At 36.2% G+C, this 17,825-nt stretch overlaps 1 protein-coding gene across 5 annotated transcripts in view; it reads right to left on the bottom strand.

Moving 5' to 3' along the window:
* Positions 1–17,825, bottom strand: part of ATRNL1 (attractin like 1) — an 802,632-nt gene that overhangs the window by 676,665 nt on the left and 108,142 nt on the right. For all 5 annotated transcript variants that reach the window (XM_025273995.3, XM_025273996.3, XM_044935104.2 and 2 more), the window contains exon 9: positions 16,829–17,012. In XM_025273995.3, coding sequence (XP_025129780.3) covers positions 16,829–17,012 — 184 coding nt within the window. The remainder of the gene's footprint in view (positions 1–16,828; positions 17,013–17,825) is intronic.

Below are 17,825 nucleotides of genomic sequence, written 5' to 3'. Positions count from 1 at the left end.
AGATAACACAGGACAACCACAGGGTGGCCATGAGTTTCATGACTCCTTAGATACAGCAACAAATGGACAATTTATAAAAGAAAAACGCTAAGTCTAACTTATTAAAACTAAAAACTTAAGTTCTGTGAAAGACATCATTCAGAGAATGAAACAGTAAGCCACAGACTTGGAGAAATTATTCGCAACACATAACTGATAAAAGTACTTGAATCCAAAATATACAAAGAACTCTTAATTAAAACTCGACAATTAGAAAATAACTCAATTAAAAATTGGCAAAAGATCTGAAAATACAGCCTTTCAAAGAAGACATAAAGATGGAAAAATAAGTATATGAATATATCTTCAACATGATAGGGCATTCAGTTCAGTTCAGTTCCGTTGTGCACTCGTGTCTGACTCTTTGCAACCCCATGTATCTCAGCATGCCAGGCCTCCCTGTCCATCACCAACTCCTGGAGTTTACCCAAACTCATGTGCATTGAATCGGTGATGCCATCCAGCCATCTCATCCTCTCTCGTCCCCTTCTCCTCCTGTCCCGAATCCCTCCAAACATCAGGGTCTTTTCAAATGAGTCAACTCTTCGCATGAGGTGGCCAAAGTACTGGAGTTTCAGCCTCAGCATCAGTCCTTCCTATGAACACCCAGGACTGGTCTCATTTAGGATGGACTGGTTGGATCTCCTTGCAGTCCAATGGACTTTCAAGAGTCTTCTCCAACACAGCAGTTCAAAAGCATCAATTCTTCAGTGCTCAGCTTTCTCCACAGTCCAACTCTTACATCCATACATGACCACTGGAAAAACCATAGCCTTGACTAGATAGACCTTTGTTGGCAAAGTAATATCTCTGCTTTTGAATATGCTATCTAGGTTGGTCATAACTTTCCTTCCAAGGAGTAAGCGTCTTTTAATTTCATAGCTGCAACCATCATCTGCGGTGATTCTGGAGCCCAAAAAAGTTAAGTCAGCCACTGGTTTCACTGTTTCCTCATCTATTTGCCCTAAAGTGATGGAACCAGATGCCATGATCTTAGTTTTCTGAATGTTGAGCTTTAACCCAACTTTTTCACTCTCCACTTTCACTTTCATCAAGAGGCTCTTTAGTTCCTCTTCACTTTCTGCCATAAGGGTGGTGTCATCTGCATATCTGAGGTTATTGATATTTCTCCCAGCAATCTTGATTCCAGCTTGTGCTTCTTCTAGCCCAGCATTTCTCATGATGTACTCTTCATATAAGGTAAATAAGCAAGGTGACAATATACAGCCCTGATGTACTCCTTTTCCTATTGGGAACCAGTCTGTTGTTCCATGTCCAGTTCTAACTGTTGCTTCCTGACCTGCATACATGTTTCTCAAGAGGCAGGTCAGGTGTTCTGGTATTCCCATCTCTTGAAGAATTTTCCACAGTTTATTGTGATCCACACAGTTAAAGGTTTTGGCATAGTCAATAAAGCAGAAATAGATGTTTTTCTGGAACTCTCTTGCTTTTTCCATGATCCAGCGGATGTTGGCAATTTGATCTCTGGTTCCTCTGCCTTTCCTAAAACCAGCCTGAACATCTGGAAGTTCACAGTTCACGTATTGCTGAAGCCTGGCTTGGAGAATTTTAAGCATCACTTTACTAGTGTGTGAGACAAGTGCAACTGTGTGGTAGTATGAGCAGTCATTGGCATTGTCTTTCTTTGGGATTGGAATGAAAACTGACCTTTTCCAGTCCTGTGGTCACTGCTGAGTTTTCCAAATTTGCTGGCATATTGGGTGCAGCACTTTCACAGCATCATTACATGGCATTGCTGCTGCTAAGTCGCTTCAGTCGTGTCCGACTCTGTGCGACCCCAGAGACGGCAGCCCACCAGGCTCTCCCATCCCTGGGATTCTCCAGGCAAGAACACTGGAGTGGGTTGCCATTTCCTTCTCCAGTGCATGAAGGTGAAAAGTGAAAATGAAGTCGCTCAGTCGTGTCCGACTCTTAGCGACCCCATGGACTGCAGCCTACCAGACTCCTCCGTCCATGGGATTTTCCAGGCAAGAGTACTGGAGTGGGGTGCCATTGCCTTCTCTGATAACATGGCATTAGGGAACTACAAATTAAAATAATGACTCACCACTACCTATTAGAATGGCTAAAATTCAACACATTAACACCAAATGCTAGCAAGGATGCAGAGCAACATTTATTGCTGGTAGGAATGAAAAATTATACAATCACTCTTACAGCACTAAACATAATCATAAAAAACTAAACACACTTACCACACAATCCAATAACTGTGATCATTGGTTGAAAATTTATGTTGATGCAAAAAACGTTTATAGCAGCTTTATTAATAATTGTCAAAACTTGGAAATAACCAAGATGTCCTTCAGTGGGTGAATGGATAAACAACTGTACCACATCCATACAATACAATATTATTCAGTGATAAAATAGGCTATTAAGCCATGAAGAGACTTCAAGGACCATAAAAGCATATTGCCAAGAGAAAGAAGCCAATCTAAAAAAGGATATATACTGTATGATTCCAACTACATAACATTCTGGAAAAGGCAAAGCAATGGAGACAGCAAAAATATCAACAGTTGCCAGGGGTAGGGCAGGGAGAGCAGGAGGCGAGCACAGGATTTCAAGGGCAACTGAAACTATTCTGTATGATACAGTAGCAGTGGAATATGTCATTATACACGGTGTGAACCCTCTGGACCTACAACATGAAAGTAAATCCTGATGTAAACTATGGACTTTAGTTAGTAACAATGGATCAATATTGACATCAATTGTAATGAATGTACCCCACTAATGCAAAATGTTAATAATAGACTGGGCATGGAGAACATATGCAGGTATTTGGGCATGCTTGCTTGCTCCCTACCTTTTGCTCATTTTTCTTTAAACCTAAAACTGTTCTAAAAAATAAAGCCTATTAATCAAAAGACAAGAAGAAAATTAACTGATGGTGATAAAAATTGCGGCTCTTTTTCCAGATGTGATACCTTTACTACAATATATAAACCAACCTCCAGTACCTAATAAGCAGATAATTATTAAAAAATACATGAATTATAAAATGGGATCTGGATTTCTCACTTTCAAAAGGGATTTGGGATTTACCAATATGAAGGAGAGGAAGTCTAAAATAAATCCTATAATGTTGTATTACATTATAATGCAACTTAGACAGATATACAGTAATAAAGATATACACCAACTTCTATAAATAGATACAGATGTATGTTTGTAAATCTCCTGGCTCTATCTTCTGACAGGATCTATAAACAATACTAGAGATCTCTTCAAGAAAATCAGAGATACCAAGGGAATATTTCATGCAAAGATGGGCTCAATGAAGGACAGAAATGGTATGGACCTAACGGAAGCAGAAGATATTAAGAAGAGGTGGCAAGAATACACAGAAGAACTGTACAAAAAAGATCTTCACAACCCAGTTAATCATGATGGTGTGATCACTCACCTAGAGCCAGACATCCTGGAATGTGAAGTCAAATGGGCCTTAGCAAGTATCACTAGGAACAAAGCTAGTACAGGTGATGGAATTCCATTTGTGCTATTTCAAATCCTGAAAGATGATGCTGTGAAAGTGCTGCACTCAATATGCCAGCAAATTTGGAAAACTCAGCAGTGGCCACAGGACTGGAAAAGGTCAGTTTTCATTCCAATCCCAAAGAAAGGCAATGCCAAAGAATGCTCAAACTACCGCACAATTGCACTCATCTCACACGCTAGTAAAGTCATGCTCAAAATTCTCCAAGCCAGGCTTCAGCAATATGAGAACTGTGAACTTCCAGCTGCTCAAGCTGGTTTTAGGAAAGGCAGAGGAACCAGAGATCAAATTGCCAACATCCACTGGATCATGGAAAAAGCAAGAGAGTTCCAGAAAAACATCTACTTCTGCTTTATTGACTATGCCAAAGCCTTTGACTGTGTGGATCACAATAAACTGTGGAAAATTCTTCAAGAGATGGGAATACCAGAACACCTGACCTGCCTCTTGAGAAACATGTATGTAGGTCAGGAAGCAACAGTTAGAACTGGACATGGAACAACAGACTGGTTCCAAATAGGAAAAGGAGTACATCAGGGCTGTATATTGTCACCCTGCTTATTTAACTTATATGCAGAGTACATCATGAGAAACTCTGGGCTGGAGGAAGCACAAGCTGGAATCAAGATGGCCTGGAGAAATATAAATAACCTCAGATATGCAGATGACACCACCCTTATGGCAGAAAGTGAAGAAGAACTAAAGAGCCTCTTGATGAAAGTGAAAGTGGAGAGTGAAAAAGTTGGCTTAAAGCTCAGCATTCAGAAAACAAAGATCATGGCATCTGGTCCCATCACTTTAGGGAAAATAGATGGGGAAACAGTGGTAACAGTGGCTGACTTTATTTTGGGGGGCTCCAAAATCACCACAGATGGTGATTGTAGCCATGAAATTAAAAAGACACTCCTTGGAAGAAAAGTTATGACCAACCTAGACAGCATATTAAAAAGCAGAGACATACTTGCCAACAAAGGTCATCCTAGTCAAGGCTATGGTTTTTCCAGTGGTCACGTATGGATGTGAGAGTTGGACTGTGAAGAAAGCTGAGCACCGGAGAATTGATGCTTTTGAACTGTGGTGTTGGAGAAGACTCCTGAGAGTCCATTGGACTGCAAGGAGATCCAACCAGTCCATCCTAAAGGAAATCAGTCCTAGGTGTTCATTGGAAGGACTGATGTTGAAGCTTAAAGTCCAATATTTTGGCCGCCTGATGCGAAAAGCTCACTCATTTGAAAAGACCCTGATGTTGGGAAAGACTGAAGGCAGGCGGAGAAGGGGACGACAGAGGAGAAGGTTAGAGGGCATCACTGACTCAATGGACATGAGTTTGTGTAAACTCCGGGAGTTGGTGATGGACAGGGAGGCCTGGCGTGCTGCGGTTCATGGGGTCACAAGGAGTTGGACACAACTGAGCAACTGAACTGAACTGATAAACACATCAAAAAAGTAATAAACATACCTAGTCCCCTAATCTTGTTTTTAAATACAATTATATACTAGATAGTTTCCCTCATAGCTCAGTGGGTAAAGAATCTGCCTGCAATGTAGGAGACCTGGGTTTGATTCCTGGGTCGGGAAGCCCCTGGAGAAGGAACTGGCAACCCACTCCAGTATTCTTGCCTATAGAATCCCTATGGACAGAGGAGGTTGGCAGGCTACAGTCCACGGTGTCTTAAGAGTCAGACATGACTTAGCGACTAAACCACCACCAACCAACCATATACTAGATGCAATCAAGATTCCTTGAAGAAATAAATGACTTACTTGGGCAGGGAAACTATAAGATGTAAAAAAAATTTATTTATTTTAGTCCTGTGCCAAAAAGTATAGAAAGGCACAAGAGTGATTGGGGACGTGTCTAAAGAATACAGAACACTTACTGAAATAGTTCACAGAGGCCACATCCAGGACACTTTGGGCACCAAAAGAAAGAACAGTAATAGATTATAAAACATTGAATAAAATAAAAATCTACCCTTTCATACTGATATAAGTGAACATACAACTTGAGATATTTATACAGAAAAACATTAGCATACCACCATATGGTAATCATCATAGTAATAACTGTTTCTCACAAGAATTATTAATGGATGCTAAAACTAGTATAAAATATATGGAATCTAGAAAGTGCTGCTGATGAACCTATCTGCAGGGCAGCACTGGAGATGCAGACAGGGAGAAGAGACTTATAGATATGACCGGGGGAGATGAGGGAGAGAGAAAGTGGGATGAATGGAGAGAGTCGCATGGAAACATGCAATTACCACACGTAAAATAGATAGCCAATGGAAATTTGCTGTATGACTCAGGGAACTCAAACAGGGGCTACCTAGAGGAGTACAATGGAGTGGGAAGTGGGAGGGAGGTGCAAGAGAGTGGGGACATATATCTACCTATGGCTGATTCATGTTGATGTATGGCAGAAATCAATACAATATTGTAAAGCAATTATCTTTCAGTTAAAAATAATTTTTTGAAAAAATTTAATGAGAAACTGTGTTTACATAAGCTAAAAGTATCCCCCACAGGGTTGTTTATTATTTAAAAAAGAAAAATTGTATCTTTACAGAGGAGAAACCTGAAAACACTTTAACCATTACTTTAACCAAAATATAAAGTTAAACTCTACAGAAGGTTCACAGCAGCCTCACTCACAATAGCCCAAAGTAAAAGCAACCCAACAACTGTCCATCAACTGATGAGTGCATTAACAATACGTGGTATATTCGTACTATGGAATATTATCCAGTCATTACAAAGAATCAAGTGCAGAAACACTACAGCGTAGACGAACCCTGAAAAAATTATGCTAAGTGAAAGAAGCCAGATGCAAAAGGTCACATACTGTACATTTCTTTGACATGAAATACTGAGAACAGGTAAAACTATAGAGACAGAAAGTAGATTAGTGGTTTCCAAGGGATGCAGGGAAAGGGTAGAGGAAAGAACAGGAGTTCTTTTAAGGGAGAAGGAACTATTCTGAGATTGGTGATGGCAGCATAAGGTTATCAATAAACAAAAACCACTGAATTGTACACTTTAAATGGTTAAAATGGAGAATTTTATGTAACAAGACTTCTATTTTTTTTTCCAAAAAAAGTCACAGGAGAACACATTTTACTGTTCTACCAAAATGCAAACTCTGAATATAATCATAAGGAAACATAAGACACACTACTTTTTTAGTATTTCTAAGTATAGTTGAAATCTTTTTTAAGTTGAAAAAAATGGAAAAAAATATCAAATTTATCATTACAGCTGTAAGTTGTAAATGATAATGTTTTGTATGTATCTTATGTGTTAAAACATACTGTGCTTTTGTTATTGCGTTTTAAAGGAACATAATAGAGAAAATAAATTCAACAACAAGAGAAAAAAATCTGAGGTCTCTGTTACATAAAAGCCTTGACACAGAAGAAAAATGAAGATGTGAGCTCCTGCTACAAGTTCTACAAACACGTACATGCAAAAAACATTATGAGACATCTCATTTAAGGAGGCTAAGAAATGGAGACCCTAATGGCCCTGGTACCAAAAATCATTACAGCAAATTTAAAGTCTCTTAGCAAAGGATAATACCAATAAATAAAACATCCTAAAATACAAAAGGAATCATTTTTGAGAAATGAGAATTTCTACAGATACAGGATGTTTTAGATAATGCTTCTGTGGGACTATATTAAAATCTCAAAAAAATCTCTGAAATCACATATACTTGAAATATATTTTCATAATGATGTTAATTGGGTTACATGAAATGATTTCCTATAGCTTCTTAAATTTGATATAATGAGAGTTATTTTTACATTAGAGTATTCAAAGCTGACTCAATGGACATGAGTTTGAGAAAACTCTGGGAGACAGTGATGGACAGGGAAGCTTGGCAGACTGCAGTCCATAGGGTCACAAAGAGTCAGACACAACTGAGTGACTGAACAATTCAAAGCTACTTTATTGAACTATCAAGATTTTGTGATTTCTCTAAAAATGTAACTGTCACAGGTTTTGGAAAAGTGACACAAGACAATTTCACAAATATGTTATTAGTTAACAGTATTCTACAAAATACTGATGAACGTGCCATTGGTGCTGTTTATCCTTGACAATTTCTCTGCATAATGAGTGTCTGAAATATAGTGTATTTGTATACTATATTTATATTTACATATACTGTATTTATGAAAAAGTGAGGGTCACTCAGTTGTGTCCAACTGTTTGCAACCCCATGGACTGTAGCCTGCCACGCTCCTCTGTCCATGGAATTCTCCAGGCCGGAATACTGGAGTGGGTAGCCATTCCCTTCTCCAGGGGGATCTTTCCAACCCAGGGATCGAACCCAGGTCTCCCACATTGCAGGCGGATTCTATACCCTCTGAGCTACCAGGGAAGCCCACAATATTTATATATATTTGTATATAATATATTTGTATACTATATTTGCATATATAATACATTTGTTGAATATATAGCTAGAAAACTATTTCATAGCATACATATATTACATATGTGTATGAATGTATTCAAATTTAGCAGAAACTGTCAACAGGTTTTTCAGAATGCTTCTACCAGCTTATACACACTTGGATAAACAACCTTATAAATTTTAACCGTTTAGGTGGATGTGTAGTGGTATCTGAATGTTATCTTAAATTACCTTGTGGTAATTGAGGTTGAGCAGTTTTTAGTATGTGTTTTTGTCATTTGGATATATTTTTGTTCAAGTTGCTTCCCCATTTTCTACTGAGTTGTCTGACACTTTCTTGTTGATTTGTAATACTTCTCTATATATTCAGGAAAAGTGACCTTTGTTGACTTTATGTATTGCCAGTACCTCCTACAATGCAGTTTACCTTTTCAGTTTCTTAGTGATATTTTTACATGTATATAGTTCAGTTTATCATTTTTCCTTTATTGAGAATACTGTTTAAATTCTATTTTTAAAGTCTTTCTTTACCAATAAAAACAAAGACATTTATCTGTTATCGTCTACAATATTTATTATTTTGTACTCTACATCTAGATTTACATTGATCTGAAACTAATTTTTGTGTATGAGATGTAAAACAGGGCCCCAGATTAGTTTATTTCAACTGTATAGCCACTGACCCAGAATCATTTATTGAAAAACAACTGTTTAGTGCCGACTGTGTTATACTCTAGTCCGTACTTAGTCGCTTAGTCATGTTCGACTCTTTGCAACCCTCCAAGTCCCTCTGTCTATGGGATTTTTCAGGCAAGAATACTGGAGTGGGTCATTGTTTCCTCCTCCAGGGGATCTTCCCAACCCAGGGATTGAACCCACGCCTCCAGTATCTCCTGCATTGCAGGAAGATTCTTTACCCACTGAGCCATCAGGAGAGCCCCATGTTATAAAGTTCTGATGAATGTGTAGGTCTATCTGGGGAATTCCTATTTGCTATAATGGTTTATGTCTCTATCTTTGCAGCAATACTTAATTACTGTAGCTTCACATTCATGAAATCTAGAAAAGAAGACTTTCAGCTTTGTTCTTCTAAAAGCTAGTTTTAGCTATGATTGATCCTTTGAATTTTCAAATTTTAAAATAGGCATGTCAATTTCTAAAAGAAAATATGACTTTCTGCAATTGTGTTTTGGGATTACATTAAATCTAAAGATCAATTTGGACAGAATAGATATCTCTATAATACTGAGTATTTCAACTAATTATCATAATACATTGGGTTGATCAAAAAGTTCACTGGGATTTTTCTGTAGGATCTTATGGAAAAGCCCAAATGAACTTTTTGGCCAACCCTGTATCTTCCATTTATGTAGGCCTTCAATTTCTCACAAGGTTTTTGAATTTTCTATGTAAAGATCCTGCATATATGTCATGACATTTACTTCTCATGTTTTTGACATCCTGATCTTATATTAATTTTAAATTATCATTTTCCAATTGTTCTTGGTATACAGAATTATATTTTCTTTATATTGACCTTATGTCAAGCAAACTATTACCTATGTATCTTTTATATTTTGTATTCCCTTTTACTTTAATTATATTATTGCACTGTCTGGATATTCCAATACAATAGTGAATAGAAACAGTGACAGTAACCACTCTTGTTCATTCCTAACTTTAAAGGGAAATTTTTCAACAATACACTCTAATGTTTGCAATAAAGTTTTTCTTTTATTACATGAATAGTTTACTTCTATTCCTACTGCATTAGAGGTTCTTCATGAATATAAGTTAAATTTTTTCTAAACATCCTATGTATTGTTTGAGAAAAATATATGCCTTTATTTCTTTATTCTTTTAATGTTTTAATTATTGTTTCATGAAATTTTATTTAATCTTTTATTCTTAAAGTGAACCCAAATAATGTATTATTCTTTCCATAAATTGTTGGATTCACCTGATTTTTTATCTATTTTAATGAAAAAAGATAACACTATAATTTCCTTAGCTGTAATATGTTTTTCATATTTTTGTCTCAAGGTTTTGCTACTCCATAAAACTGCAAAATAATTATTTCTGTTCTCTGAAAGTGTGTGAATGACTGGTGTTATTTCTTAAATATATACTTCTTAAATATCTGGGCACATTCACTAATAAAGTTATCTGGGCCTGGAGAGTTTGGGGTTTTATTCTGTCTTAGTTTGGGGTTTTATTTTGTCTTGCTTTGTGTTTGTTTCTTTAATGGAAGAGGATTTCAAGCATAGACTCTACCTCTTTGTTATAAGATTATTCCAATTTTCTGTCTCTTCATGCATCAATTCTAGTAAGTTTCATTTTTCTAGATATTTGACATGGCTCATTTAATGCTTTTAAAGTTACTCTCATACAGTTGCTTATCATGTTCATGTATTATCATTTAATGTCTATAATGTCCATAATGTCCGTTTTCATTCTGAAAATTGGTTATTTGAGTATACAGCCATCCCTCAGTATCTGTGGGAAATTGGTTCCAGAAGCCTCGCCAATTCCAAAATCCACAGATGTTCAAGATCCTTACATAAAATGGCATATGACCTATATACATCCTCCTGTATAATCTAAGTCATTTCTAGATTACTTATAACACCTAATACAATGTAAATGCTATGTAAACTGCTGTAAACACAATGTAAATGCTATGCAAGTAGCTGCTGGTGCCTGACAAATTCAAGTTCTGTTTGCTTTTTTGAACTTTTTTTTAATATCTTCAATCCATGATTGGTTGAATCCACACATACAGAAGGCCAACTGTGATCTCTGTTTCTAAATCTGGGTGGGGATCTATCTCCACAAACAACCAACTTTGCTGATTTTTGATGGCTGTATCTCTATCACATGTTTGTTTTCTATTTCACACTAATTTGTGCTCTATCTCCTATTGTCTTACTCTACATTTATTCATTTTATTCTTTCTTTGAGATTAATCTCCTGCTTATAGTCTGACTTCTTGAGGTTAAGCTTAGACCACTGATTTTCAGGCTTTTTAAAGTATTTTCTAATAAATGCATTTAAAGTTATAAATGTCTTTACTTGACAGCATCATAATCATCTTGTACTATTATTCAGTACAAATGTTTTCTAATTTTCTGCATAATTTAGTTAACCAATTTTAAGGAGTTTATTAATTACAGACATCCTTTTCTAGTTACTTTTTATTTATTTCACTGTGGTTAATTACTTTGCATGATTTCATTCTTTTTAAATTTCTTTAGACTTGCATTAAAACCCAGTATAAGGTAAATTTTAGAAAAATGGTCCTTGGGTACTTGAAAACAACATATATTCTTGCAGTCATAGGATAATATGCACTCATATTTTGGGTTTTTTTGGTTAAAAAAACTCCAAAATTATAAATTGAGCTTTTCAAATCTTTTCTATCTTTACTGGCTTTTAGTGTTCAAGAACTAACAGTTACCAAAATAACTGGGTTTAAAACATCATACTATGATTTGTCCCATCTTCTGTCAGTTTTGCTTTACTTAACATAGAGTTATAAGGTACATTTAAATTCAGAACTATTATATTTTCCAGGCATATGCCTGACTTAAATTCTTATTGGTCTGATAGTAGAAAATTCTGAAACAGATGGGAATACCAGACCACCTGACCCTCCTCTTGAGAAACCTGTATGCAAGTCAGGAAGCAACAGTTAGAACTGGACATGGAACAACAGACTGGTTCCAAATAGGAAAAGGAGTACATCAAGGCTGTATATTGTCACCATGCTTATTTAACTTATATGCAGAGTACATCATGAGAAACGCTGGGCTGGAGGAAGCACAAGCTGGAATCAAGACTGCCGGAAGAAATATCAATAACCTCAGATATACAGATGATACCACCTTTATGGCAGAAAGTGAAGAGGAACTCAAAAGCCTCTTGATGAAAGTGAAAGAGGAGAGTGAAAAAGTTGGCTTAAAGCTCAACATTCAGAAAACGAAGATCGTGGCATCTGGTCCCATCGCTTCATGGGAAATAGGTGGGGAAACAGTGGAAACAGTGTCAGACTTTATTTTTGGGGGCTCCAAAATCACTGCAGATGGTGACTGCAGCCATGAAATTAAAAGACGCTTACTCCTTGGAAGGAAAGTTATGACCAACCTAGATAGCATATTCAAAAGCAGAGACATTATTTTGCCAAAAAAGGTCCTTCTAGTCAAGGCTATGGTTTTTCCTGTGGTCATGTATGGATGTGAGAGTTGGACTATAAAGAAAGCTGAGCGCCAAAGAATTGATGCTTTTGAATTGTGGTGTTGGAGAAGACTCTTGAGAGTCCCTTGGAACAAGGAGATCCAACCAGTCCATCCTAAAGGAGATCAGTCCTGGGTGTTTATTGGAAGGACTGATATTGAAGCTGAAACTCCAATACTTTGGCCACCTGATGCGAAGAGCTGACTCATTGGAAAAGACCCTGATACTGGGAGGGATTGGGGGCAGGAGAAGAAGGGGACGACAGAGGATGAGATGGTTGGATGGCATCACCGACTCAATGGACATGGGTCTGGGTGGACTTCAGGAGTTGGTGATGGACAGGGAGGCCTGGTGTGCTGTGGTTCATGGGGTCACAAAGAGTCAGACATGACTGAGCGACTGAACTGAACTGAACTGAGTACAATTATACCAACACTCTTTTGTTTCGTGATTGCATAATATGTACCTGTCTTCCACCCTTTACTTTCAATTGCTCTAAATACCTTTATACTTTTTGTATATTTTCTAAGAAGCATATGGATAGGCTTTAATTTTTATACCCAGTCTAAAAATCTTTAGCTCTTGATTGGAATATTTAGTCTCTTACATTTAGTGTAATTGGAATATTTCCTTCTTCACTTTTAGTGTAATTATGACATATTTGGAGTTAATTAAACCATCTTCCTTTATATCTGTCCCAATTTTATTTTGTTCCCTTTCCATTTCTTTCTTGTTTTCTTTCAAATGCATTAAGTAGTCTTCTTATTCTTCCCTCTCTTCACTTGTTGGACATAGAGTGCTTTTTTGTTACCTAATGATTATAATATAAATCCTTAACTAATTATGTCCACTTTAAATTAGTTTTCTAATTAATTCCCATATAATATGAAGACCTTAGAAATACTGAACAACATTTACCCTTCTTCCTGAGTTATATGCTGCTATTAACAAGCGTTTAAATTTTGATGTATTTAAGCCTCTATTACCATTATGAAAGTGAAAGTGAAGTCGCTCAGTCGTGTCCGACTCTTTGCAACCCCATGGACTGTAGCCTACCAGGCTCCTCTGTCCATGGAATTTTCTGGGCAAGAGTAGTGGAGTGGGTTGCTATTTCCTTCTCCAGGGGATCTTCCCGACCCAGGGATCAAACCCGAGTCTCTGAGCCACCAGGGAAGCAATTACCATTAAACCATCTTCCTTTATATTTGTCCCAATTTTATTCTGCTCCCTTTCCATTCCTTTCTTGTTTTCTTCCAAATGCATTAAGTAGTCTTCTCATTTTTCCCTCTATTCACTTGTTGGACATGGAGGGCTTTTTTATAATTACCATTATACTATTTTACAATAAATAATCACTTAGATTTACCCTTTCCATTTCTCTATTCCCTCCAGTATCCAGGATTATTTTTATTCTACTTCAATAGAATTTTCTTTATTTATTCAGTATTTTCTGTATTACAGATCTGCTATTGTCAAATTCAATTCTTATTTTTCTGAAAAGTCTATTCTTTGCTTTCATTTTTTAAGGGTTTTTCACTGGGTAATTTTGGACAGATGATTATCTTCCTTCAGCTATTTGAAGACACCATGCCTTCTAGATTCCATTTTTCCAATTAAAAAAATATCATTTGTCAGTCTTAGTGTTGCTCCTTTAAAGAGAATATGTCTTTTTCCCCTCTGGTGGCTTTTCTCATTCTATTTGGGTTTTCATCAATTTTGCAATGATATTTCTAAGTGTATGTTTTTTGTACTCACCCCTCCATACTCATACACAATTTGTATGTGGACATCTTTTGTCTTAAAAATTCTCAGGCACTTGAGACTTCAAATAGTGCTCTACATTATTTTCTCAATCCTCTTCTGGACTTCAATCACATGCATGTTACAATATTTCCACATGTCCCTCATATTTCTTTTCCTCTTTTATTTTTCATTCTTTGTCTTTCTTTATTTCAATATGATCCATCTTCTGTTTCACTAACCTCCCCCTCAGCTATGTCTAACCTGTGTTCAGTTCAGTTCAGTTCAGTCGCTCAGTTGTGTCTGACTCTTTGTAACCCCATGAATTGCAGCACGCCAGGCCTCCCTGTCCATCAACAACTCCCAGAGTTCACTCAGACGCACATCCATCGAGTCAGTGATGCCATCCAGCCATCTCATCCTCTGTCATCCCCTTCTCCTCCTGCCCCCAATCCCTCCCAGCATCAGAGTCTTTTCCAATGAGTCAACTCTTCGCAAAAAGTACTGGAGTTTCAGCTTTAGCGTCATTCCTTCCAAAGAAATCCCAGGGCTGATCTCCTTCAGAATAGACTGGATGGATCTCCTTGCAGTCCAAGGGACTCTCAAGAGTCTTCTCCAACACCACAGTTCAAAAGCATCAATTCTTCGGCACTCAGCCTTCTTCACAGTCCAACTCTCACATCCATACATGACCACAGGAAAAACCATAGCCTTGACTAGAATTTGTTAATAATCAATTTTCCAATTCTATAATTTCTACTTGATTACTTAGTAATCAAGTTAGTATAAGTTTGCAGCTGTCTGTCAATATTTTCCTACCTGTAATTCCTCGATCATAAAATCCTAATTATTTTATAGTTTCTTTATGAAACCACCATTATCCTATTGGTATATTTCAAATGGCTGGGTTTTTTTTCATGGCTTTTCTTTTTCTAAGACTTACTATTTTTTGTTTTGCAACATATATTGTAAATGAACTAATTTGAGCCTCTGTATGATACTATTTTACTCAAGAGAGGATTTACTTTTCTCTGTCACCAATTTAGGCCATGGGCAGATCACCATAATCCAATCAAAAAGCATGATGTTTCAAAGATAATCTTATCCTCACTCTTAGGTTTAGAACTTCAGGGACCAGACTACATCATTAATAAAAACCTCTCTTCCTTGGCACACCTAGAAATACAACTTGGTCCTCCATATTGATTGACAAAAGTTCTGCTCAGTTTCTCAGGAAGCTTTCAGGACTCACAATTGTTTCAAGAACAACAGTTGTACAAAATGCCAGTCATACCTCCTTTGTCATTTACCTCTCCTAAATCTTGACCAACATATTCTTACTGTCTTTATAGTTCTCTCATGCCTTAAAAAGAGGTAATTTCTAATTTTTCTAAGTGGAAATTATAGTCCAGAATAATTAACTTCACCACTGAAAAATAATTTCTCCAAATACACATCTTCTAAAAGTTCAGCAAAGTAGCCTATCTACTAAAATAAAATACTGCATTTTATTTAAACTAAAAAAAAAAAATTAATTAGCAAAGCTACTCAAAGGAAAAGTCTTCATTTTCTTTAATTCTGTCTTTCTTTTTTTTTCAAGTAAAGCAAAAATTAGAATATATGTGTGAAAGTGAAGGGGACAGAACAAATCACAATTCAGTGGAAAACTGTATTTCATTTAAACATATAGTTAATTTCATGTAAGTTTAAAAGAATGTTTAGTATCTTAGAACAAAACACTGGTCTCTTTCCAGATCTTAGAAAAGAAAATGAGTACAACAAAAAGAATCTAAAAAAAGAGTGAATATATGCTTCACTTTGCTGTACACGTAAAACTAACACACCACTGTAAATCAATTATACTTCAACTAAAACTTTTAAAAAGAAATAATTGCTGAAAATTTTCCAAATATAATAAAAACTTTAAATAAAAATAGCATATTGGTCAATAAAACTCATACATAGAAAAATCAATAAATGAAAAATTAACATTTTAAACATAAGAAAAAATTATGGCTGTGAATAAGCAATTCACTAAACAAAAAACACAAGTGCAAATGAACACATAAAAATATGCTTATTCACTGTACCAATCAGGATATGCACATTAAAATATCAGTAGGATACCATTCACATCCATTGCACTGGCAAAAGGAAAATATCCTCATAATTATTAAGTATTGGTGGGACTATGAAGAAACAAGAATACTCATACCCTGCTGGAGGAAGTACTACGTTATCACAGTGACTCAAAAAGCAATTAGGCTTGCTAAATGTGTCCTAAAGTTGAGGATGTGAATATCCTCAGATACATCAATTTCACTTCTAGAGATGCACCGCAGAGAAACTCTTGCTTATGTAAAATGACTGCTTCAAGATGTACATTGTAGTATTATTTATAACAACAATAAAAGAAAATTTACCTAAATGTCACAGCTTTGTATTTCACAGGAAATTAGACGATGAAACTGAACAAATGCTTTCAAAATTTACAACTGACAATAAAATATGAGTGTAAAGAAGAACAAATCCCAGTACAGATAATGTCAAAACTCAAAGATATATTGGTAAGAAAACTGCTCTTCTGAACTGCACACAGTATCAGCACTTATGAGTGATTTATACAGAACAAGACTGTCTACAGGACTGGAAAACACTGCAAAGTCAATCATTTACAGTAAAGATGGCTACAGAGAAAATGTATCATGTAGTGCCTCTGCTACATAATAGACTATCATTAGTCGAAATTAAGATGGAAAAAAGTCAAGAATACCTCCTTGAAAATATTTAATACACACCACTATTATACAAATATAAAATAGAACAGTGCCCAATTTTCCCATCATACTTCAGCCCAATCTACTCACCAAGTCTTTGGGTTAACTTCATACTTATAAAGGTCATCTACCAATCCATATTTGTTGCCTGGCAATGCTTTATAGCCTCCATGAACATAAATGGACTTTGTTATTTCATCATACACACTGGTATGGCCATATCCCCCTTGAACAATAGCTCCTTTAGTTTCCGGAACAAGCCAAGTGTTTGATGCTATAAGAGAAAGAAGATAAAATGTGAACTTAAATAGTATTTTTAAAAAACTAATATACCACCAAACTACCAACGAGTTCATTCTAATACCACATTTTATGAGTAAAGTATATCTAATAATAATTTAAAGTATTAAATATGTGCTAGTTACTATGTTGGGTGCTAAAGACCAAAGGTGATTAAAACTGGTCTCTTTGTAGATTTTAATTAATCTTTGAAATATTGAAAATATCTAATTTTTTGTATATGCAAGAAAAAACTAAACCTTATTCTCACATATATCTCTGTATCTGTAAATAACCCTGAAAAAAGAAAGATCTAATAAAAGTTTATGAGAGGTTATTATGTTACAGGCTGAGGTAGTCACTGACATTACAAAGACTAAAAAGATAAGACTCTTGTCTTAACAATTTTTCGCACTGTGCTAGTCTTTTATCTCTTGGTTATGAGTCTCACTATCCCTTCTAAGAGTCCTTTGTATTACTGATAAAAACCTAAAAATTAAATTTCCAAGACTCATTTGACAGCTGTGTTACCATCAGTTTCCAGTAATGAAAGTACATGGGAGAGAACAGAAGGCAAATGGAAGAAAGACATTCTACTTTCTTTCTTCTCGAGCAGTAGGAACAGGTAGGTGCTACTGGGCAATGGAAGTGGTGGTTTTACAGCAACAGAGGCAGGCGCAGCACTTGCTCAGTGGCAGAAGCGGCATCTACAGTAAGCAGCTCACCTACAAACGTGGTCCTAAGTTCCAGCCCAGGTATGCAGCAGCTCCAGATTTCTGACTAATTCCTTCATTTCGATGTCTCTAGT

Source organism: Bubalus bubalis, chromosome 23 (assembly GCF_019923935.1).
Source record: "Bubalus bubalis isolate 160015118507 breed Murrah chromosome 23, NDDB_SH_1, whole genome shotgun sequence".
In the NCBI taxonomy this organism is placed as follows: domain Eukaryota; kingdom Metazoa; phylum Chordata; class Mammalia; order Artiodactyla; family Bovidae; genus Bubalus; species Bubalus bubalis.
Note: the sequence above shows the minus strand (reverse complement) of the source record. Positions and strands in the feature narration are given on the sequence as shown.